Below are 23271 nucleotides of genomic sequence, written 5' to 3'. Positions count from 1 at the left end.
GATGGTTGAGCATCTGCCTTCAGCTCAGGTCATGATCCCAGGGTCCCGGGATCGAGCCCCACATCGGGCTCCCTGCTCGGTGGGGAGCCTGCTTCTCCCTCTGCCTCTGCCTCTCTCTCTTTCTCTCTGACTCTCATGAATAAATAAATAAAACATTTTAAAAATAAATAAATAAAATCTTAATAAATAAATAAATAAATAAATAAATAAATAAATAAATAAAACGACAGACCCAAAATGGAGCTGCTTACTTAGCATAAGCTCCACATCTCCAAACCAAGACTTAATTACAGTTTCAGCTCTCTCAGAAATGGAATCTTAAACCAGTCAATCAGGAATTGCCCGATCAGCACTGGTTAGATAATCTGCCTTATGAACCCCTGACATTCCAGCAAGGAAAGTAACCTTGCAACAACCAACCTGCTTTTTTGCCTAGTATTCCTTGTTCCTGCTCCCTTCTGCCTATAAGTCTCATTTTGTGCAACTCCTGGAGCTCCTTTCTATCTGCTAGATTGGATGCTGCCCGATCCATGAATCGTTGAATAAAGCTAATAAGACACTCAGTTGAATTTTGGTTTTTGGGACCCACAAAGCTCCTGTCCTTACAGTTCTTTGCATCCCAGTAAATGTACCTTCCATCTTCTATTGCTCAGCCCCCTAGCCTTAGAGTCATCCTTGACTCCTCTCTCACACCCCACATTCAACCTATCAAATCTTGTCATTCCAGAATCTCCCTACTTCTCACCACTTCCACCATGTTTTCCTGTGTCCAGGCCAGTTCCCTTATGCCTTGATTAGTGCCATAACCTCTGAGGCAGACATCCCGCAGCTTCTCTCCAGTGTGCTATTTATCACTTGGGTTAAGCACAGTGTCCTCTGGGCCCTCCTGAAGAACAGAGCCACGGGGTTTCCCAGGCTCACATAGTGTAGCCACTCCAGCACGGCAACTGCTCTGAGCCTTTTGGTCCCTCTTCCACCATCTGCCACAGCAGTTTTTACATTTCTACTTTGCTTAATTTGGGACATTGCTTTCTCTGAGCAGCACGTTAGCACTACTGCTTAGCGGTCTTACCAGGGTGTTAAATCCTGCATCACAGGAGAATGCTCCCATACCAATAAACCCTCTGCAGCAAGAGGCTCAAAGTGACCCCCATGACCATGCCTCCTGGTATTCACACTCTTGTGTGATCTTTCCCCTCGAGTGTGATCCAGACACGTGCTGAGATATATGGGATTATGCTGCATAAGAGCGTAACATCCTTCTTGCTAGAAGACTGTCTCCCTTGATGGTTTTGAAGAAGCAAGATGCCATGTATTAAACTGACCTAAGGAGAGGGCCATGTGGCAAAGAACTGAGGGTAGCCCCTGGGAAACAGCCAGCAAGAAACTGAGGCTCTCATTACAACAGTCTGCAAGAACCTGAATCCTACCAACCACCATGTGAACTTGGAAGTGGATCCTTCCCCAGCTGAGCTTTCAGATAAGATCCCACCCTTGGTTGACACCTTGATTGCAGCTTTGCAGAGGATCCAGCTAAGCTGTGCTGGAACTCCTGACCTGAAACTGTGAGAAAAATAAATGTGTATTGTTCTAAGGCACTCAGTTTGTGGTAGTACTATTATGCAGCAATAGATAGCTAATACACTTACTCTTATCCAATCTTAGGTTCTGCCCATCATTCTCCCCTTGATCTAGCACTCCCAGGATCCAGTCCCATCACACTCTTCCAGCTTCTATCAGTACACACTGACCAGGTCTTGCAGCTCCTTTCTTCCTTTAGTAGGCCCAGCACTTTGTGACTTTGCCCTAGTTATTGGTTTTAACAACTGTCTGTTACATTTTGCCAGAATCTAGGAGTACTCACCAAATCTCACCACCCCATTCCTACCAAGGCAGTTTCCATTCCTACCAAGAAAGGGCACGTCCATTCTTCCAATCATTTATTTAGGTCAGAAAAATGGTGTCATCCTTGATTTTGCATTTTCTCTCCTACCCTACATCCAATCACTTAGCATCTATTGTCAGATTTTCTTTTGAAATGTGTGCAAAATCTGACCCTTTCCTACCAAATTTGCGGCTCCTATCCTGGCCTAAATCACCACAGTTCTCATCAGTACTTTTGTAAGAGCCACCATTGGTCTTCTCATCTCAGTTTCTTCTCTATAGCCAGAGTGATCCTTGTAAAATGTTAAGATCATATCCTGCAATTCAACACTTTCCAATGGTTTCCTATCTCATCCAGAATAAAATCCAAAGTCCTTGCCAAGACTATAAGACTACGTGCTCTGGCATTCTCCAACCTCTAACTTCCTCTCTTACCTACACATGGCAGCCCCATGGCCTCCTTGCCAGGTCTTCAGCACCCCAATAATACTGCTCCCACCGCAGGCCTTTGCAGTCCTTGTTTCCTCATAGATAGTAAATACACACACACACCACCCACCACCCTGCCTGCCAAACGCACACACTCTCTTTGGGTCTCTGCTCAAATGTGCTCTGTGTGCGTACCTCCTCCCAATATCAAAAAGGCATTTCTTAGCAGCCTAACCTATTCCCAACACTCTAACCTTGCTCTAGTTTTCTGCATAGCATTTGTTTATTGGATTGCTTTCCCCTCTAAAATGCAAGTTCTCTAAAGGCAGGTCTACTGTCCACTGATGTGTCCCCAGCATCTAGAATAGTACCTGATACATACTGAATGTTCAATAAGTATTCGCTGGAGACGCCTGGGTGGCTCAGTCAGTTAAGCATCTATCTGCCTTCGGCTCAGGTCATGATCCCTGGGTCCTGAGATCGAGCCCCACTCAGCAAGGAGTCTGCTTGTTTCTCTCCCTCTGCTCACCCCCCCAAAAATAAATAAATAAAATCTTAAAAAAAAAACAACAACCCAGGAGGCAACAGGTAGCAGCAGAAACTGGTACATAAGCTGCCACTTTTTTGCAGTCTAGGGATTTCCCATCTTGTATTTGTTATTGTCTTATCATCTCATTCAAAATACAGTTCTAAAACCTTATGGCTTCTACCCAGACCAACAAGGTTTATGACACGGCACAACCAAACCCCTTCTTCCTTCCATTTCCCAAACATACATCCACATCCACACCCACACTTAGACTTAGCAAACAAATTCCTCACAGAACACATTAAGCCAACCAAATATATAAAAATCTATATTTACAAAAAGATTAGGAGGAGTTTATGCATTTCACAAAAGGACCCTTTGCTTTGGAAAAGGATTCACCACAAGAATCCTTTAAATAACTACTTCACTAAATGATTTTAAAATAGGACTTGGCTTCAAGCATCTCCCCTAGAAAAAAAAGAAGGCTATATTTATCAAATATCTACTTATGTTCCAGTTACTGGGCCTGTACCATCAACCATTATTTTATTTTATACTGATATTCTGTGACTTAGTGAGTTACACCAGGAATATATCTAGTTCTTACATTAGTTTATTTGTATCTTTTGAGTTTCTTTGAGTTTCTTTATTCTTTCCCAGGAAAATATAAAAATATATAGCACTCTGGGGTCATTTAGTTTGGGGAGCAAATAAATGTTACACACCGCAAAACCAGAGAATTCTCAAAAGAGGAGAAATGAGCTTTGAAATTAGCTGGCCTCATTTAGATTGTCATGTATAAACCACGAGTTCTTGGACAACTTCCTTAGGGGTGTATTTGAGTCTCAGCTTCTTTACAGATAAAAATGGATATAATGCCAGCCAGCTCAGAGTGACCAGAAGAATTGAATGAGATGTATAATAAAACCTAGTCCAGTGTTTGGCACATATTGGCAGCTTAAAAAAAAAACGTTATTTTCTATTTTCTTTCTACAGGATGTGACAGATAACACTCATTGTAAAGACATGTGAAATGCCTAAGAAAAGGAGGAAAGTATTCATTAATTACCCAATCTGCATGATATGCTTACTATGTGCCAGGCACCGTTTTAAGTTATGGGGATCCAGGGATGAACAAGACAGACCCTATTTTTCTTAGAGCTTCCGTTCTAGATAGGGAGATACTGACAATAAACAAAGTAAAACAAATGAAAAATATTAGTGAGGAATGAGTGCTGCATAAAGAATTAAAACTGAATGATGTGATGGAGAGAAACTGGGTGTCCTCTGTAGGCTGAGTGATATGGGGAAAGCCTTACCCATGTGATACTTGAGCTTAGATCTGAATAATAAGGCGTAGCCAGCTGTGTGATGATCTGGGGGAGAGCATTCCAGGCAGAAGAAGAGCAAACACAGTCCTTCAGGCAAGAAAAAGATCACAGAACATCAAGGCTAGAGCGTAACAGGTGGGCAGGAGAGTGATATTAGCTGAGGACAGAGATGAGGAGGGGTCCGATCCTTAGGGTTTTGAATGCCAAGATAATCACACATAAAAGGCTAATCTTCCTAATATGTAAAGGATTCTTAGACGCTAAGAAGGTAAAGGACAGGGCGCCTGGGGAGTTGGTTAAGCGACTGCCTTCGGCTCAGGTCATGATCCTGGAGTCCCTGGATCGAGTCCCGCATCGGGCTCCCTGCTCGGCAGCGAGCTTGCTTCTGCCTCTGACCCTCCCCCCTCTCATGTGCTCGCTCTCTCTCTCTCTCATTCTGTCTCAAATAAATAAATAAAACCTTCAAAAAAAAAAAAAAAAAAAGAAGGTAAAGGACAACAACCCAATAGAAAAAACAGGCGAAGGGCAGAACAGACAGTTCACAAAAGAATACCTTATATATGTATAAAGACACACAACGTGACTCATAAGAAAAACACAAATTAAAATTACATTGAGATGCCATTTATACCCATTAGATCGGCTAAAATACCAGAGTTGGATGATGCACTCGGTTGGTGCAGCTGTGGGAAAACAGGCCTTGTTGACGGGGTGTCAAATGATGCACCTTCATTTTGATGGGTGTGAGGTGATAGCTCATTGTGGTTTTGATTTGCATTTCTCCTGTGATCAGTGCGATATCACCTCACACCTGTCAGAATGGCTAAAATCAAAAACACAAGAAACAACAAGTGTTGACGGGGATGTAGAGAAAAAAGGAACCCTCATGCTCTGTTGGTGGGAATGCAAACTGGTGCAGCCCCTGTGGAAAACAGTAGGGAGGTTCCTCAAAAAGTTGAAAATAGAACTACCATATGGTAAGATAATTCCACTACTAGGTATTTACCCAAAGAATATGAAAACACAAATTCAAAAAGATATGCACCCTTATGTTTATTGCAGCATTATTTACAATAGCCCAAATATGGAAGCTGCTCAACTATCCATCGATTGATGAATGGATAAAGATGTGGTTTACACACACACACACACACACACACACGCACGCACACAGAGGAATATTATTCAGCCATAAAAAATAATGAAATCCTGCCATTTGCAAAAACATGGATGGAGCTAGAGAGTACAATGCTAAGTGAAATAAGTCAGAGAAAAATAAATACCAGGTGATTTTCACTCCATCTGTTGAATTTAAGAGACAAAACAAATGAACAAAGGAAAAAAGGGACAAACCAAAAAATAGACTCTTAACTATAGAGAAAAAACTAATGGTTAGCAGAGGGGAGGTGGGTGGAGGGAGGGGTGAAATAGGTGAAGGGGATTAAGAGAACACTTACGGTGATGAGCACTGAGTAATGTGTAGAATTGCTGAATCACCATATTGTACATCTGAAACTAATATAACACTGGAAGTTAATTATACTGGAATTAAAAAAATAAGTGAAAAATAAATAAAAAAGAATTAAGTTGTAACATCCAAGCAAGAAAGAGCAAAAAAGAAAAAAAAAAAGGTGCAACTTCATAGGATACAATTTGGTAATATTTATTAGAAACAGAAATGCATTCACTCTGTGGCCTAGTAATCCTTTTTCTGGGGCTTTTTCCTTGAGATATTTCTGCACACAAACCAAAGAATCTACACATGAAGCAACCCATTGCAGCTTGTTTGTAAAGCAAGAGATAGAAACAAACCAAATGCTCACTAAGAGGGGCAGGTGGAATAGATTATGGTATATTCCCACAGAAGAATCCTATATGAGGAAAAAGGCATGAGGAACTGCCTAATATTCTGATATGGAAACAAAATATATTAAGTGAGAAAAGCAAATGCAGACCATGTACAATGTGCTCCCGTTGTGTGTGTAATAAAGGCATTCTCATTTGCTTGCATTTTAAGAAACATGACAAACTTGTAAAAGTGATTACCTATGGGGAAAATGGGCTGGGTAGACACAGGAATAGGAGACAGACTAATACATACTTTTTTCTATCACTTAAATTTTCAAATCATCTGAATCGTCTTTTTATTCAAAACTTAAAAAATAAAAAAGTTAAAGGCAAAAATGAATAAACAAGAAAACCTACCGATTGAGCTAAGAACCAATAAAGGCCTTAGAAAAAATTCCAAATTCTTTACCGGATGTGTTGGGAGGTTGTAGAGCTTTCAATGAGGGTTTGACAAGATCTAGCATATTTTGAAGAGAACAGTCCGGCAGCCACATGGGGAACAAACTGTAGTGGGACAAGAGGGACACAGAGGTCTGTGAGTGGAGGGGGGGTGGGGGAAGTAAGGAGTGTTCTATGTGAGAGGTCGGGATGAATTAGACTAGACTGAGGTGCTGACAGAGGGCAGCAGAATATGTTTTGGAAGTGAAGTCAACAGCACTTGGTGATAGATTGCCCGTGAGGGGTGGGAAAATAATAAGTTTGTGCCATGAGCAATGGGGTGCACCGTGGTGCTACCAGAGTTCAATAAGGGGTTAAAGTAACTCACAGACTGGGCAGTTCCAAAGGTTCTACGGAGAAGGCTGTGTACCAGCAGAGCCATAAAGGACCCTAAGATGTGGACAGACATTAACACGGTGAGAAGTCACTGCAGATGGATAGGAAGGGGCCCCTGGGCAGGGGGGCAGGAGGAGCGCTCTGCCCTGCAGAGAAGGCAGATCTCTCTCCTAAGAGCTGCTTCCGTTTTTCTCCACTGCAGCTCTGCTCAGACCCAAGGGCATGAAATGACTTGAAACCAAATCCTATTTCCATGACATACTTCTCCTAACTCCTTCCTACACTTCCTCTGTTTCCTTGCAGTTCTATCACACACATTGGCATTCTGAGAATATGCTGAAAGGGAAAAATCAAGCAGGGAAAATGGGGACTGTCTGGCTAAAGATTTGGGTTTTTTGCCATTTGCTCGTAACAGCGGATTTACCTTCTCTTGGAACTGTAGTGGAATGGCGAAGAACGATGGATTTCCCTGAGGTCCACATTGGACACTCCAGCAGATGCTTCTACTTGTAAGGCTAACTGATAGGCTACGAAGCTTTTTGTTTTCACCTCTCCTCTCCACTTAAGATTTGATAACAAGACTGCCCCATGGAAAGACTCCTCTGCAGATGCTTGTACTTATCTTGAATCAAGAGCAGTGACCCTAGAAGTTTGTGTTTCTGATGAAGAAACTACTTGAAGCTCTGGTTTCCACTTTTGGGGTAGATTGTTATTATCTGGGTTGGGTTTTAATACCAATAATGCAGTCTTCTCTTTTTCTACCCATCCCCTTCACCAAACAGAATCCATGTGTTTTTCTCCTTTTGAAATTCAGCATTATTTCAACACTCTTGTTGAGTGCACTGTGTTCTTTGCAGGAACTATGTCATAGGCAGTTTATGAACCGGGATGAGTAACAGACCAGCATAAGCTGCTCCACCCAAATCACTTAAGAAGATTTTCAGCTCTGGATCTTTGATCGGTCAAGTGAAAGGAACCAAGTTGGGTTTTAAAGCTGAGAAATTCTTGTTGTCCTTGCCCATCCTTCTTGTGCAGATGGTGTGCTTAGTCTATAAAAGGCTCATGTTCTGGGGCTAGAAAATACTGAGAACATGTTAATAAAAAAGAAAGCAGAAAATGGCTGAGATATAAGTGTGGGGGGTGTGTGTGTGTGTATGCACACTCCTAACCCTTATTTCTTTTTAAGATAGAATTCATTTCAGTCATGTGGATCTACCTTGAAAGTTTTTTTTTTTTTTAATGAAATCTCAGGGGCAGTAATTGGAGGTCATTAAAAATCAACTTAAGCTATGACATTTTATGGAAAGAGAGGTGATATCATATGACCTTGATTTTAAGTGTGAAATTAAATCTACATAAAGGGCAGTATTCAGCTCCTCTGAAAAAGCTGAGGTAGAAATTTAGACACAAATGCAGCCAATATGCTAAAACTCAAACTTTTGATCATCAACCACATCTATTAAAATTTAAACCAGCCACTTGCCCATTTTTAAACACATTGTGTTAGGGAAGAACAATGCTATATAGGTTTGGCTTGCTTCGAAACAAAAAAGATGTCTGCATTTGTCTTGAAATGCTGTCTGGTAAATTTCTTCACTTCACAGAATTATTATAATATTCACAAGTGGCTGGATGAAATCACTTTATAAATGATGTTTGATTAGCTAATATTAATTTTTCTATCAGCATTTATGGGGAGGGAAGGAAGAGGAGGAGTAACAGAAATCAATTTCTGTTTTAGCTTGGGCTGCCATATCAAATACCACAGACTGGGTGGCTTACACAACAACATTTGTCATAGTTCTGGAGGCTGTTGGTCCAAGATCAAGGTGCTGGCATATCTGGTATCTGGTGACAGCCCACTTCCTGGCCTGTAGATGTCTATCTTCTCATTACATCCTCACATGAGGCGGGGAGGGAGCAAGCTCTCTCCTGTCTTTTCTTATAAGGGTACTAATGGCATTATAAGAGCTCCATCCTCATGACCCAGTTACCTCCCAAAGACCCATCTCCAAATCTCATCATGAGATTAGGTTTCAACATATGAACATATGGAAGGAGACAAAGATCCAGTCCATAATGTTCCACCCCTGGCCCCCCAAATCCATGTCCTTCTCACATGCCAAATATGTCCATTCCATCTCAACAGACCCCAAAGTTCTAACTCATTCCAGCATCAACTCTAAAGTCCAGAGTCTCATCTAATTATCATCTAAATCATATATGAATGAGAATGGAGGTAGGAATGATTCATCCTGAGGCAAAATTCCTCTCCAGCTGTGAACCTGTGAAACCAGACACATTCTGTGCTTCCAAATTACAATGGTGGGACAGGCATAGGGTAGACATTCTGAAGGGTAGCAGAATACGCCATCCAGAATATGACTGTCAGAGTTCAGGACATGCTACCCCAAATATGCCACTTTGGTACATTGATTATTTTGAGTTGTAGGTACTTGAAAAACAGCACATGCAGGAAGGGACTTTTCTGAACTCCCCTTTATCTGCCTAAAGGCAGACCTTCCAAAAGGAACTCAACTATCATAAATATTCTCTCTGGGAATTTCATCAATCAGGGAAGATTGACTCATCATGTGAGAGAGAGACTAGAAATTGACACCACACCCAACTTTGTCACAAACTATCGTACCTCCTCCCATCTATTCTTCTAAGGACCCATTCATCTTCCATAAAAGCCATTTACTCTCCCCTAAGAGACCTATTATCTCCCCCTACCCTTTCCCTTTTAGGATGATATTTAATCCTGAATTCTAAAGCCACCTCCTCTGTTTGCTGGGTATCTCCCACATACAGATGAGGTACACATGTTAATAAATGTGTTTGTTTTCTTCTGGTATGGATGTCTTTTATTACAGGGTCGCAGCTAAGAACTCAGAAAGGTAGAGGGAAATTTATTTTTCCTCCCCAATAATTCCCATTCCAAAAGAGGGAAACAGGACAAAAGGAGGGGGTGACAGGTTCCAAGCAAGTACAAACCCTAGCAAGAAAAATTCTGAGATCTTAAAAACAATCCTCTTTGGCTGGATGCTCTACCCTCCAGACCCACTAGGGTAGCAACATCACACATGGCTCAGCTGTGTAAAACCGTGAAAAGTTTGAGGCAGACCCAATATTAATCAAATGTTTGTTTTTCAGACAAAGTTTTCTTTTTTTGAGAGAGAGAGTGTGCATGAGTGGGGGGGGCAGAGGGAGAGAGAGAGAATCTCAAGCAGACTCCCCGCTGAACATGGAGCTCACTGCGGGGCTCCATCCCACAAGCCTGAGATCATGATCTGAGCCGAAATCCAGAGTTGGACCCTTAACCAACTGAGCCACGCATGCGCCCTCTTTTTTTTTTTTTTTTTTTTTAAGAAGTAAGCGCTATGTCCAATGTGGGGCTTGAACTCATGAGCCCACAGTCAAAAGTTGCATGCTCTACCAACTGAGCCAGCCAGGCAGGCTGACACTTTTTTTCTAAATGTTTTTAAATAACAGGAAAAAAAAAATCTGTTTTGTTTTGTTTTTTACAGTGAAAATCAGACAACCTATATGTCTTTTTATGGGTCATGGATCCTTTAAGACACTGATGAAAACTATGACCAGTTGTCTTATGTTAAGGTCCCAATGAATTAGGTCTATTCCTGATTTCTTTATCTGTTTGAGTACTCTATTTAATTCTTCCTATGCCACTACCATACTATTTTTATTATAAGATTTTATACTAAATGTTAATATCTGCTAAGGCCAGATCACTCGCACCATTCTTTTTCAAAATCTTAATCCAATGGGAAATAAATATAACTTTTTAATAAATACTTCTGGGAGAAGTGAGTAATCATCTGGAAGAAAACAAAAATAGACCCCTATCCTCATACCATCACAATAATATGGAATAAAGATCTAAATTTTAAAAAATAAATTAATACAAGTATTAGCATCTATCTTGAGTTAGAAACTAAGCAAGACAGGAAACCCAGAAGCCAAGAGGAAAAGACAGAAATATTCAACTACATAAAATTAAGCATTTTATTTTGGCAATATTCATCATAAGCAGAATGAATGGAAAGACCATCATGGATTAGAAAAATATTTGTCATATATGACGTGTGACATACCATATCACTAATATGGAAATTATTAAGGAAAATAAAACTTAGTAGAAAAATGGGCAAAGGAAATGTTAATATACAGAAGGACCTGGAAAAGACTAATAATTGTATTATAACAACTTAAAACTCACTGGCAGTGGGGTGCCTGGCTGGCTCAGTTGGTAGAGCATGGGACTCTTGATCTTTGCGTTGTGAGTCCTAGCACTGTGTTGGGTGTAGAGCTTACTTAAAAAACAAAACAAAACAAAACAAAAACCTCACTGGCAATGGGGATAATACAAATTCCCAAATAATGTGACATAATTTTTCAATTATCAGATTGGCAAAATTCAAAATATGTAATGCTGGTAACAATAATGAGTAGATGATATTAATTAGTACATATTGAACTCTTTATCTGGACTTACATCATTTAATGTTCATGACAATGCTAAGAAATAGATTTCTCTTAAATTAAGGAAATAGCTCAGCTAGCAAATGGCAGAGCCAAGATTCAAACCCAGTCTGATGCCCAGAGTCCAAGCTCTGTTTCAACATGCCCAGCACTGATGGGGAGACCGTGGCAGTGTGATTTGCTACAACTGTTAGAGAAAGTAATGTAGTAATAGGTATGGATATTAAAAAAACTCATTCCCTTTGACCTGTCATCCCCCAAATAAAAGAATTACCATGATCTGGTATTTCTGATTCTTTGACTACTTGGTAGAACTTACCTGTAAAACCATGTGAGTTTGGCAGGTTTTTTTTTTTTTTTTTTTAATTTTGCGTTTTGTTGCAAGTAGATTCTAAACCACTAATTTTCTTTTCTTTTTTTAATATTTATTTATTTATTTTGGGGGGGCAAAGGGAGAAGGAGGAGTCTCCCTGCTGAGTGCAGAGCGAGATGTAGGGCTTGATCCCAGGACCCTGAGATCATGACTTGAGCCGAAATCAAGAGTCGGCTGCTTAAATGACTGAGCCACCCAGGTGCCCCTACACCACTGATTTTCTTAATGACTGTATTTCCGATTTTCTGTTGCTTCTTGAATTGGTTTTGGCAAACTAGTTTTTCCAGGAAATCATTTATGCTATTTACTAAGCTTTGGTCTCCCAGTGCCCGATCTACCCTTTTCTTCCTGGTGCTGGAACTCAGCAAACACCTGCCAACTCCAAGTTCCTATCATCTTCAGCCCCAAGGAGGTAATTTTTCCTTGTGTGTTAATTAATTCTGATACCTCAGTTTCCCCTTTTTGCCTTTTCAGCCACTGGGCACCTGCTTAACCAATTCATTATATTAATTTCCCTGTATTGAAATATCCAGTGTGGTTTCTGTTCCCCCAACAGGATCCCCAATAGCACATCACCACGTAGTAAGTTTTCAGATTTATTAGAATGAAGTTGTTTATGGTGATCCCTTCTTTATTAAAATCTCTGCAGTATCTTGTTTGGTCCTCTTTTCATTCCTAATGCATGTGCTTATTTTTCTTAATTTTTGTCTGTCTTTTGTAGTCTTTTAAAGTAATTACTAGTTTTTGGCACTTTTCTTAACTTGCTATGTTGGATATGCTTTCATTTTCAAGGTTTTTTTTTCAATATAAGCATTTTACAGGTATAAATTTGTCATAAATTACTACTTTAGCTGCATGTTTGAGTAGTACTTTCATTATTTTTTCAAATCTACCTATTTCCTAATTTCTATTAAGAGTACTCTTTGAGTCATGAATTATTTAGAAGTTTAAAGATTTTCAAATGTATTATTTTTAAATTATCCTTTTCTTATTGATTTCTAAACTACTTGGATTGTGGTTAAAGAACTTGACCAGTGGGGCGCTTGGGTGGCTCAGTCAGTTAAGCATCCGCCTTTGGCTCAGGTCATGATCCCAGGGTCCTGGGATTGAGCCCTGCATCAGACTCTCTTCTTGGTGGGGAGCCTGCTTCTCCCTCTTCCTCTGCCTGCCACTCCCCCTGCTTGTGCTCTGTCAAATAAATAAGTAAAATCTTAAAAAAAAAAAAAAAAAAAGGACCTGACCAGTATAATTAAGTTTTGTGATATTTGCTGAGACTTTGATTATGGTCTAACAGTAATCAATTTTTATAAATATTCTGTATGTACAAAATTCTCAAATTTGGGGGTACAGGATTCTGTGTATGGCCATTAGATCAAACTTAATTGCATTGTTCAAATCTTCCATATCCAAATCTTTGTGATTTATCACCTTCTATAAGTAATATGTTAAAATCTATGATGATGAATTTGTCAGTTTCTCTGTGACCCTGTCACTTTGCTTTAGCACACTAGAATGCAAGGACTTATGTACAAGGATATTAACTGCAGCAGGGTATCTTGGCAAAACCCAGAAGTAACACTTCTAAATGTCCATCACTAGTGAATAGGTTAATTGTATGAAATATTTTATAGTCATTAAAAGCATAAATTTGTTCTATATCTATTAACCTAGAGGGAGGACCATGTCCAGTGAAAAAGGCAAGTTTTAGAGTGTATATATATATATATATATATATATATATATAGTGATCCCATTTTTAGTAAACAAAACAAAAATCCCTCCATCTGTGAACACATTTCATATGTTTGAGTGAGAAAAAAGCTGTTAACATCACTTCCTCCAGGGAGGTGTCTGGGAAAGAGCATTAACTTTGTTTTATTTATTTACTTGGCAATTTAAGGAAAATCTAGTAAAAAAAAAAAGTGATGATCAATACTCACGAAATCTGATAGGAAAATAGGCCATGTGAAAAAAAGCAAGTCACAAATGCTATGATACGATTTTATGCATTATAGTGACATGTACATGGTGATATGAACTAAGGAAATGCCAGGGAATACACACAACAAATCAGTATTATTACCTCTAAGTGTGAGGATTATGGGGGCTTTTCCACTGCTACATGTATTATTTGCATTCATTTTAATCATGTATATTAATTGTGAGTGCAAGAAAAATCTTTAGGAGATGCGACTACAAAAACACTATGGACTGGGGCGCCTGGGTGGCTTAGTCGGTTAAGGGTCTGACTCTTAGTTTTGGCTCAGGTCATGATCTCAGGGTTGTGAGATCGAGCCCCACATCCAGCTCTGCACTGGGCGTGGAGCCTGCTTAAGATCTTCTCTCTCCCTCTCCCTCTGTCCCTTCTCTCCCAACCCCCGCGCTCACTAGCTCTGTCTCTCTCTATAAAGGAAAAAAAACAAAAAACCCCACAAAAGCCCAGACACATCAATGCAAAATTTTACATACAATTTCAGGTAGTTAATAGACTCTCTGAAGCTCATCTATGCATCGCCTAGGTTTCTGCTACAGTAGATACATGGACAGTTTAATGGCAGAGAAAGTATTTGACCTGCATTTCTCCCTCTGGCCTCGGAGAAGTGCTGGCTCCAGGACAAAACCTTGGTGCTGAAAAATGGCTGGACTCTCATCTGTAACAAGGGCTTCCACCTTACTGGAGTGAAATGTTACTTAAGCTCATCACACTGCTCCTGCTGTGTGGGCACCTACCTGTGTGAGGTGTTGGGGGAGGGACTACTGGCCTTAATACCATTTTGGGTCTCTGCTTCTAACCATCTAACTCACTAATTCTCAAAAGCGGGGAGAAGGTAGGGACATGTGAGAGCAGTTTGTAGACATAAATTCAGTATCATATTCAATATCATATTTTAATCCTTAACAATAAAAAAACAAGCTATTGTTTTCCTAATATAAGTATGTCAAATGGGGGATTTGCCACATAGAACTTGAGCTTCAGAGAGATGAAAGAAGTAGCTGGGAAGGTAGGCAGAGTATTCTCTTTTAAGTCATACCTAGGAGGTTGAACCTTATCCTGAAAGCAAGTGGGGGGACTACTTAAAGGCTTTAAGCTGGAAAGTGACATGATTTGAGCCTTTTTTCAATTCTTTTGGTTGCACAGTGGAGAAAGAATTAGCAGGGGACAAATTTGGAAATCAGCATACTAGTTAGGCGGTTGTAGTCATTCAGTTTAAGAGATAATGGGCCTTGGATTCTGGGTAACAGACGTAGGAATAGAAATAAGTAGGTGGTTTGGAGAAAGAGATACTCCAGAGGTTGAATAAACTTGGACTTATTAATTTGGTGGTGGGAAGCCAAAGAGGAGTCGAGTTAGATTTCCAGATTTCTGGCTTGGGCAGTTAAAAGGTGGTGGTTATCCAGGTCCATAGAGAATGCTGGAAGCAGCACTGGGGTCTGTGGAGATCCAAATACTATTATTTCCCATTCCTTGCTTCTAGGAGGTTGACAGAAAGGCCAGGAATGGATGCAGGGGCTGACACCCACTTCTGGGCCGCCCACATTTTTCCAAGAACAGTGACAGCCCCTGCTGAACATTTCTTCTGGTCTATCCATTCTTTCCCTCTGCTCTACTGAGTTAGGGTTTTCTCTTAGCCTCTTCACTCCCAACCCCTCACCAACACAGTTGGAACAGACGATCAATTTAGGAGAAAGTCACAAGGAAAAAGTTACATCAACCTGAGGATAGAATTTAATGACAACCAAACAAGACATGCATTAATAAATTGATATATATCATTTTTATTATGCACAGATAAAGGACTTAAAACTGTGGTTATCAAAACTATACATCTAAGCATGTTCATAAAATTGCCAACACATTGAAAAGAGAAAAGAATACAACAGGGGTGTTCAAACTGGCCACAGGGATTTTAAGGGTACTCTTTTTACCCTGATAGATGAAAAACAGCAACAAAATCAGGCTCACTCAGGAAAAACCAGAAGAGAGAAGTATTGTATTTGGAAACTGATAATAGTCCTTTTTAGAAAAACATCTGTCAGTTTCATGAACAACCCCCAGATAAAACAAACAGGAAAAAGGTCACACACACACAAGTCACCCAACAAAATGTGCTCTGTTAACACACCCAGCAGTACGAGCATCACTCACACCATGAGGTAGTTACAGTACAAAAAGAGTGGCACGCGTGTGCGCACCCCACACACCCACAACCATGCCCACTACAGAACACTCACAGAAAATGGGCTTACAATCTTATTACAGACAAGGAAAAGACCATTTTCATTTGTTTGTATAGAAAATGCTACAGAAACAGCTCAGACAGATGTCTCTGACTCTTAAAATACAGAGTAATTGCTGGTAAACACATCACGAAAAGCTAGAGGGCATTACACAGACCCTCTGCCTTGGGAGTTCAGAGCATTTCAACAATAGCTTTAGCTTGAACAACAAACAAAACCAAATGGTCTCTGTGAATAGGGTGTAGCCTGCTGAAGTAACGAAAGACTTTGTAGACAGAAGCATTTAACTGGAATATAACAACAGTTTTAAAGAAACTCGCAGAACTTGTTATAAAGTATAGCTTGTATTTTGTATTGAAACTGTGAAGTATGAAGCGATTGGAAATGTAATAAGAAGCTAGGGAGATAACACTTTCTTTAGAAACATTTTTTAGAGACATTTCTGAGATACCTAATGACATTCACTCTCCAATTAACGTGGGATCAGGTTTATCAACACAGATTTCTTGATCTGAATAATACTTCCGACAGTAAGACCTAAACAAATAAAAGGTGATGTTTTTTCTTTTCTTTCTTTTAAAATCTTTTGGTTTGCATCCATAAATTTGTAAATTAATTTTAAATTATGTATAAAATCATTGGCAATGTAGCATCTCTCTCAAAAATATACATTTAAATATAATCACGAAAGGCTTTAACCTTGCCCATCTGAAGATTTGGATCTTTTAATACCTCTTAATAGCTAATTTTCTTTTTAATAGGATGGAAAGGGTTTTTTAAACAGCAAAGAACTGATCAAAAGAATTCACAGTAACTGAAATTAAACATTTCATATGGAGTAATTTAAATTTATCGAAAACACTTAAATATATCTTTATACACAAATTTTTGTAGTAAAATATAGCTATAAGTGACTTAAAGACTCTAGTCTTCCTTGAAGACATCTTTAAACTTTTTTATACATAGAATATGCTAAAACAATACATTCTGCTGAAGGTTAGGCAAAGCGCATTATTTTCAAACACAGGTAGCATCATCTAATCCCTCCATTCTGATACCCTTGTGTTAAAAAGTTAACTGAAGGAAATAAATTCTCTAATCTCATATCTTCTTTTGTATGTGGAAATCTGCAAAATTTTCAAGAAATCAATGTAGATAGCCTCGAAATCGTAGCTCTCAAGTAATCTGTTTTGGTTCATATTATCCAGATTGAGTATCCACACTTCTCAAAGCAGAGTATTACTCTATGAGTGGGTAATATATCTGTCCTATCAGTGACTAGTATGATCTATCAGTATCCTATCTATGACTCTCAGTATCTCCACCTACTTGTGTGCCTTTTAGACACTGCCTTCAGGTCTTGGGTGTCATCAACATTTTCTACTTAGGGTTCCATTCAGTGAACTAGGCACAACTTCCTTATTTTAAGGGCGGCGAGATTTGTTTATGAATATTTTGGGGTAGAATCTAGCCTTCTCTGTTTGTAGGTTTCTGAGTCATTTTGGGGAGAATTCTGGAAAAAGGTTAATATTTACCTGCAATGAAGCTATCCTCAGTAGTAAATGAATTGGCATGGAAATTTCCCTCTGGCAGTCTTTTTTTTTTTTTTAACACAGAGGTATCAGTTGAGCTTATTTTAGCTGCAAAGTGGCATCATATTATTCCATTTTAATGAAATCCACTTCAAATCCTTTTTGAGTTTGGAAAACATTTAAGGCAAGAGAACTAAAGCAGTCCCAAATGAGTGCCCTTTTCCAGATCTCAGCACTTTCTTGGCAGACTTGGTGACACTGTTCAGATAACCAACCGGAATCCAACAGGATCTGCTGTGCATTTGCACGAACAAGAGCTTCGCTTTGTACAAAAGGGTCTATTAAAAAGGTTGACGTGTTTTGAGTGGAAACACGAATTCTCCCAAATACATTTGAGAGCAAGTTCCAACTCGGAGGCATAGGGCATTTTAAAAAGGGGAATGAATTCTCTCTTTTTTAACTGAGAAAACGAATGTGCCAGATGACACAGTCTATACCTGTCCTTGCATATACGTCACTGTGCAAATTCCTCTTCTACTTTAAAATTAAATTTGCCCCCATCTATGCATGAGTTTTTCCGAACACAGGGTCATAAATGGGCACAAATCTGCAGTCCCAGACTTTGGCCATTTTCAATTTCTATCTACTTACAAAGAAATACAAAATTTGCATTAAGACATTTTTGCAGTCGGTGTGCGAGTGCGGGAGAAGGGGGAAGCTGATAAGGTCATCAGCTCGGGTTTTGGCCCAGGGCACCAGAAAGGAATGTTGCTGTGATGTGTGTCAGGATGCAGTCCCCGAGGGCAGCACCCGTCAAGCCGAGAACGTCAGCCCCTAGAGGGTGTGACAGCAAAGTGAGAAGTGTGCATCCAGAAGGTGCAGATTAGAAAATCCTCAAGTACTCCTGTCGTCTTACATCTTGGTTCAGTTACCCAAGAACCTTCGGCCGTATCTCCTCACGGGTCCTCCTGCCTGCTTCTTATCCTCCTACCGACTCCTCGCGTCAGGATAAATCTCAGGGCCCCAATTTACGGACAGTCTTACCTGGACAAAGCAGCATTTTGAAAACTGGCATGTGTTTCACATTGAAAGCCCCCAGGCCTGTGCGGGGCTGGTGGAGAAGGCCGCCACCCCGGCTTTCTCGCGTGAGTTCTAGGGCGCTGCGGAAGGCCAGGGCTCACCCCCTCACTCGGGGGTGAGCCCTGGGGGGCGGGGACGAATGCGACAGGTGGTCCCGGCAGGGAGGTCGCTCCCTCCTCGCAGGGGCGCGGCGCCGCCGTCCTCCGAGGCCGCGGCCGCGCTGCGGGCCGGGGCTGGCGCGGGGGGCGCCCCCGCTAGGCGGCGCTGCTGCTGGAGCAGGGCGTGCTCTGCGTGCTGCCGATGCTGGGCGCCGCGCTGCTGTTCTCCGAGGCCGGCGGCGTCGTGGGGACTTGCTGCCTGCCCGCCGTCTCCCCTGCGGGGAAGGAGGGGAAGGGACAGAGGAAGACGCGTGTGACGCGTGTGCATCCCCGTCCGCCCGTTTCATCCGCGGTTTCTCTGGGCGCCACGGGGGAAGCAAGCCGACCGGGCCTCCCGCAGAAAGGCCTTCGGGGTGTTGGTGTCTTTAAAGCCTCTTGCGTGGCGACAAGAGAAGGGTTTTCAAGCTGACTGATGGGCAGTTTTAGCGGCTAAGACCCGACAGAGGCCCCTGAAGCCTCCGGATGTCGGTGCCTCGGCCCCGCGAAGAAACCACCACCACGTGTACCGGGTGCACTGCGCCGTGTGTGCTCTGGGGCCCCGGACTCAGGAAACACCGCCTGCCTCTTCGCACGGAGAGGTCTGCAGGGCGACGCATTGACACCGTAGCGAGAGAGGCCTGGCCGCTCGCGGGGCTTTTTTCTCAATCGACTTGCTCAAAATGGGGGTGGTGAGCCTCGACTTTGCTGGAGCTGTAGCAGAGAGCTGGGTGCCCCAAGCCCACAACCCACCTGAGAAATGGACTCTAGGGCAAGCCTGCTCCCAGAAAAATCTTTGCGGGGGAGGAGCTGAGCTGATCGCACGCGGGGAGCGTGGTTGCCAGAGAACCACCTCCTCCATCCTGCAGTTCGCTGGGGGTGCAGCGAGAGTATCTCCTAACACACGAAGCATCCCACTTTTCATGACACATCCCACTGCATTTTAACGAAGCCCACTCCTTGTGCCAAATGTGCAGTGCTTTGGAGGAGGAGGAACCCCTGGGGTCACACACATGGTTTGCATTTAGCACTGCAAAAGGCCCTAGAGCGAAGCCTTTTCTTCAGCGAAAATGGTCTCAGGGCGGCCCTCAAAAAATGGCTCTGCGTAGGGAAAAGTGATCAGCGCTCCAACGAAAAACACTGCATGTTCTCTGAAAAGTCACAGCATAAACTTAATAAACTTCTGGTCAGCGGTCTCCTGGCGCTCCTCCTCCCCCAACGTGGGAAGCCCCAGAGGGCCAGGTCTCTTGATGAATGAGCCTCCTCTTTCCTGTCATGCTGAAATACACAGCTATCAGCCAGAGAGATAAGCAACCCTCTGGCCACTTCATTAAAACAAAACTCACAGAGCAAAGGCTCTACGCTTCAAGGGCAGGATCTTAGCCCCTTACTTCCATTCCCTTGCTGGGGCCCCTCAAAAGACCCTGCCAAAAAAGCAGCTCTGCGAAATGTAGAACCGGCTCGTGCCCTAGCGTCTGCTTACAGCTTTCCCTGTCACCCATTTCATAAACCACACAATACCACACGCATGCTGGCATCAACCTCACGGCATTTATATGCTCGCTGCATTATTTGGCCCGTGCTGGATTTCCTCTGATTATCTTTTCTTCTGGGATTGGTGGGATAGAGAGGGGATAGGGGGTCAATAGGCCTCAGAGGCAGAGAAACTGTATTTTCACTCTTCTTGGGTTTTTTTTTTTTTTTTTAAGGCAATCTATATTTTGGCCCCTCCCCAGCATTGCCATCTACCCTGCATGGATGTATGTAATAAAAGATGGGGAAATTTGCCTTATTGACAGTGACTTTTCTGCCAGAAATTCACTTTCCCCAGAGTGGGAGCTTATTTCTAGAAGGAAATCAAATCTCTTAGCTATTCTGATGTCAAAAACCAAACCAAAACAAAAACCCAGAAACAAAAAAAAAACAAAAGCCTACAGAGACCTGAACGACTCGTGATATATTTTAAAAATTCAGCTCCCTTAAACCCACATGTTGATCCACACCCAGCTGGATCCTTATGTTATCAATTAGAAGGACGAATGTGGCTGTGCGTGAAGCACATTTTAAAAACATCTTTTCCCCATTTAAATAGAGGATATACCAGAAAAGCAGGAGGAATCGACACTTCACCTCTCCTTTTGGCTCACCTGGACTTCATTTGTGCAGCCTGATAGCAGCTAACGCAAGATGGCCTTGCCTCATTTGTCGACAATGAACAAGCGTCTCATCCAGACCTGGACATGTGCTTGATTATTCTGAGTCAGGAAAGGTGCCAGTTCTACTCCCTGCCCAGGAAGTCTGAATATTTGCTTTCTGATGTCTATTTGCCAAATACAATTTGTTGCCATGCCAGTTTATTTTAATCAGTGACTATTAAAAAGGTCTTTCAGCTTCCAGCTTTGGAAACTCTGGTGCTAATGCAAAACACTGTCCAAAATGAAAGCTCAAAACAAAGAAACCCCCTATACTCAAGATGGCAGGATGCGTTTCACCATGGTGTACAAGTCAATTTAACCTAATAATCTACTGACTTTGAAACAGCATTATATGCTGACAGATGGTAGCTACACTTGCAGTGAACGTTGCAGAATGTATAAACTTGAGGAATCACTATGTTGGACACCTGCAACTAACGTAACACTGTGTGGCAACTACACTTGAGGGGGAAAAAATTAGGAAAAAAAATAATCTCCTGACTTTGAGCCAATCACGTGCCAAGCCAAGGAGAATCTTCATCTGAGAATCTGCCCAGAAATATGGAAAATACCCTCTTCTACTGTGGTGGCTGTTTTCACATGTAAGACATCAGATTTCTCAATATAACCAAGTTATTAAAAACTTTTACCTTCTCAGAAATTAAGACAAAGTTTTTCATTGTCTGATGGAGGTGGTGCTACAGAAAAAGTCACCATGAGAAACAAAGTTTAAAAAGCCAATGAAGTTCCCCTGGGTTTTCTGAGCTGGGCCCTTTGGTTTTCTGCTCTCTATCACGGTGACCTCTCATTTCCTGGAGCACTGACTTTCTCTAACACATCCCTTGGGTGACAAACACAACCACCCTTCTGGAGAACATGGGCAGCGAGGACCACAGGACTAAGCAGAGTAGCCCCACTTAGCAAATATAAGGAGTCCAAGGAAGGATCCTTGCTGCTCATAAACATCATAGTTGGCCATCGGAAGAAATGTGTTCAGTCTTCACACTTTGCTCCTAAAATTTCACACCCCACTGAGGAAGAGAGATATGGGGAGGAAGGGTAGTAAGGGAAGAGGCATTTGGAGGAGGGTGTGTTAGAACTAATTTGACCCAGCTCACATATTCGCCTGTGGCTGAGCTAAGCTATTGCCAAAGATGCTTTCAGAAATAGAAAAATATACTTCTTAAGGGATAATGTTTTATTTCTTTTGCTTGACATGGAGTTGTCCAAATCTGATTTCCTGCCACCTTTGGCAGTCTACTTTACAACTGGATTCTTATCTCTGTGTCTTTCAGCATGGCAGGTCGTGGGGAAGAAACTTTATCACAGAAAGATGTGAACAGAGAGGCTCTATGGGGAAACAACAACAGAAGAATTTTAAAGAAAGGTGAGAGGAATCTCAAACATTTAGCCCAAAGGAGAAAGTTTGCAAATATCACCCAAAGAGGATTATTATAAAGAAGAGCAGACAGCTGTTCTTTATCTCTCTTGAGGGCAGAACATGAGGAAATGAGTTTAAATGGTAGCAAAAAGGATTTAGGTCACAGAGAAAAGAACTTGCTGATTGTGGGGACTGGTTAGTTATAAGGGGAATTTATGGAATCTCTTTCTTGGAAGATACTTAAGCACCGGATTGAAAACCATATGCCTGGGGGTGATTTAGATTTAATATTACTTGATGCTGGAAAGAAAAAGATACTGTCCGCTATGCCAATGTGTTGTTTGCAATTATGTACCAATCAATGTCTCAATCTCTTGATATCTTAACTGTAATTATTTTACAAGCTTACTCCTGTAAGGAGAGTGAACTAGACTACCATTAGTTTATAGAAATTTTCAATCACTATTTATCATTTTCAAAAATTGTCCCTCCCTACTTTCTGAGCTAAAAGACTTTCGTTCTGCAGGCAAACTCAGCATGAGGGGTAAATTTGATGTTGTTATAATTTATGAGGAAAGGGGGAAATATTCCAAGGCAGGAATGAGTGAATGAATGAATTTATTTTTAAGATTTTATTTATTTTTTTGACAGAGAGACAGAAAGCACAAGCAGAGGGAGAGGGAGAAGCAGGCTTCCCGCTGAGCAGGGAGCCCGATGTCGGGCTCGATCCCAGGACCCTGGGATCATGACCTGAGCCGAAGGCAGACACTTAACAGAAAGAGCCAACCAGGCATCCTGCAAGGCAGGACTTTAAGACCTTTCAGAATAGGGCGCCTGGGTGGCTCAGTCGTTAAGCGTCTGCCTTCAGCTCGGGTCATGATCCCAGGGTCCTGGGATCGAGTCCCACATCGGGCTCCCTGCTCGCGGGAAGCCTGCTTCTCCCTCTCCCACTCCCCCCTGCTTGTGTTCCTGCTCTCGCTAACTCTCTCTCTCTGTCAAACAAATAAATAAAATCTTAAAAAAAAAAAAAAAAAGACCT

At 41.6% G+C, this 23271-nt stretch overlaps 1 protein-coding gene across 16 annotated transcripts in view; it reads right to left on the bottom strand.

The window, feature by feature from the left end:
- TGFBR3 (transforming growth factor beta receptor 3) overlaps positions 1–23271 on the bottom strand; it is a 262991-nt gene that overhangs the window by 44909 nt on the left and 194811 nt on the right. For 3 of the 16 annotated variants that reach the window (XM_045897201.3, XM_045897202.3, XM_045897200.3), the window contains exon 17: positions 15429–18895. The exons of 11 other annotated variants lie outside the window; for them this stretch is intronic. In XM_045897201.3, coding sequence (XP_045753157.1) covers positions 18777–18895 — 119 coding nt within the window. In that variant the 3' untranslated portion in view covers positions 15429–18776. 2 more of the 16 variants (XM_045897205.3, XM_064588831.1) reach the window with 1 other exon arrangement.

This window comes from Mirounga angustirostris, unplaced genomic scaffold (assembly GCF_029215605.1).
Source record: "Mirounga angustirostris isolate CCGP_5_RB_7025 unplaced genomic scaffold, mMirAng1.0.hap1 SCAF_4, whole genome shotgun sequence".
NCBI classification, from domain to species: Eukaryota; Metazoa; Chordata; class Mammalia; order Carnivora; family Phocidae; genus Mirounga; species Mirounga angustirostris.
Note: the sequence above shows the minus strand (reverse complement) of the source record. Positions and strands in the feature narration are given on the sequence as shown.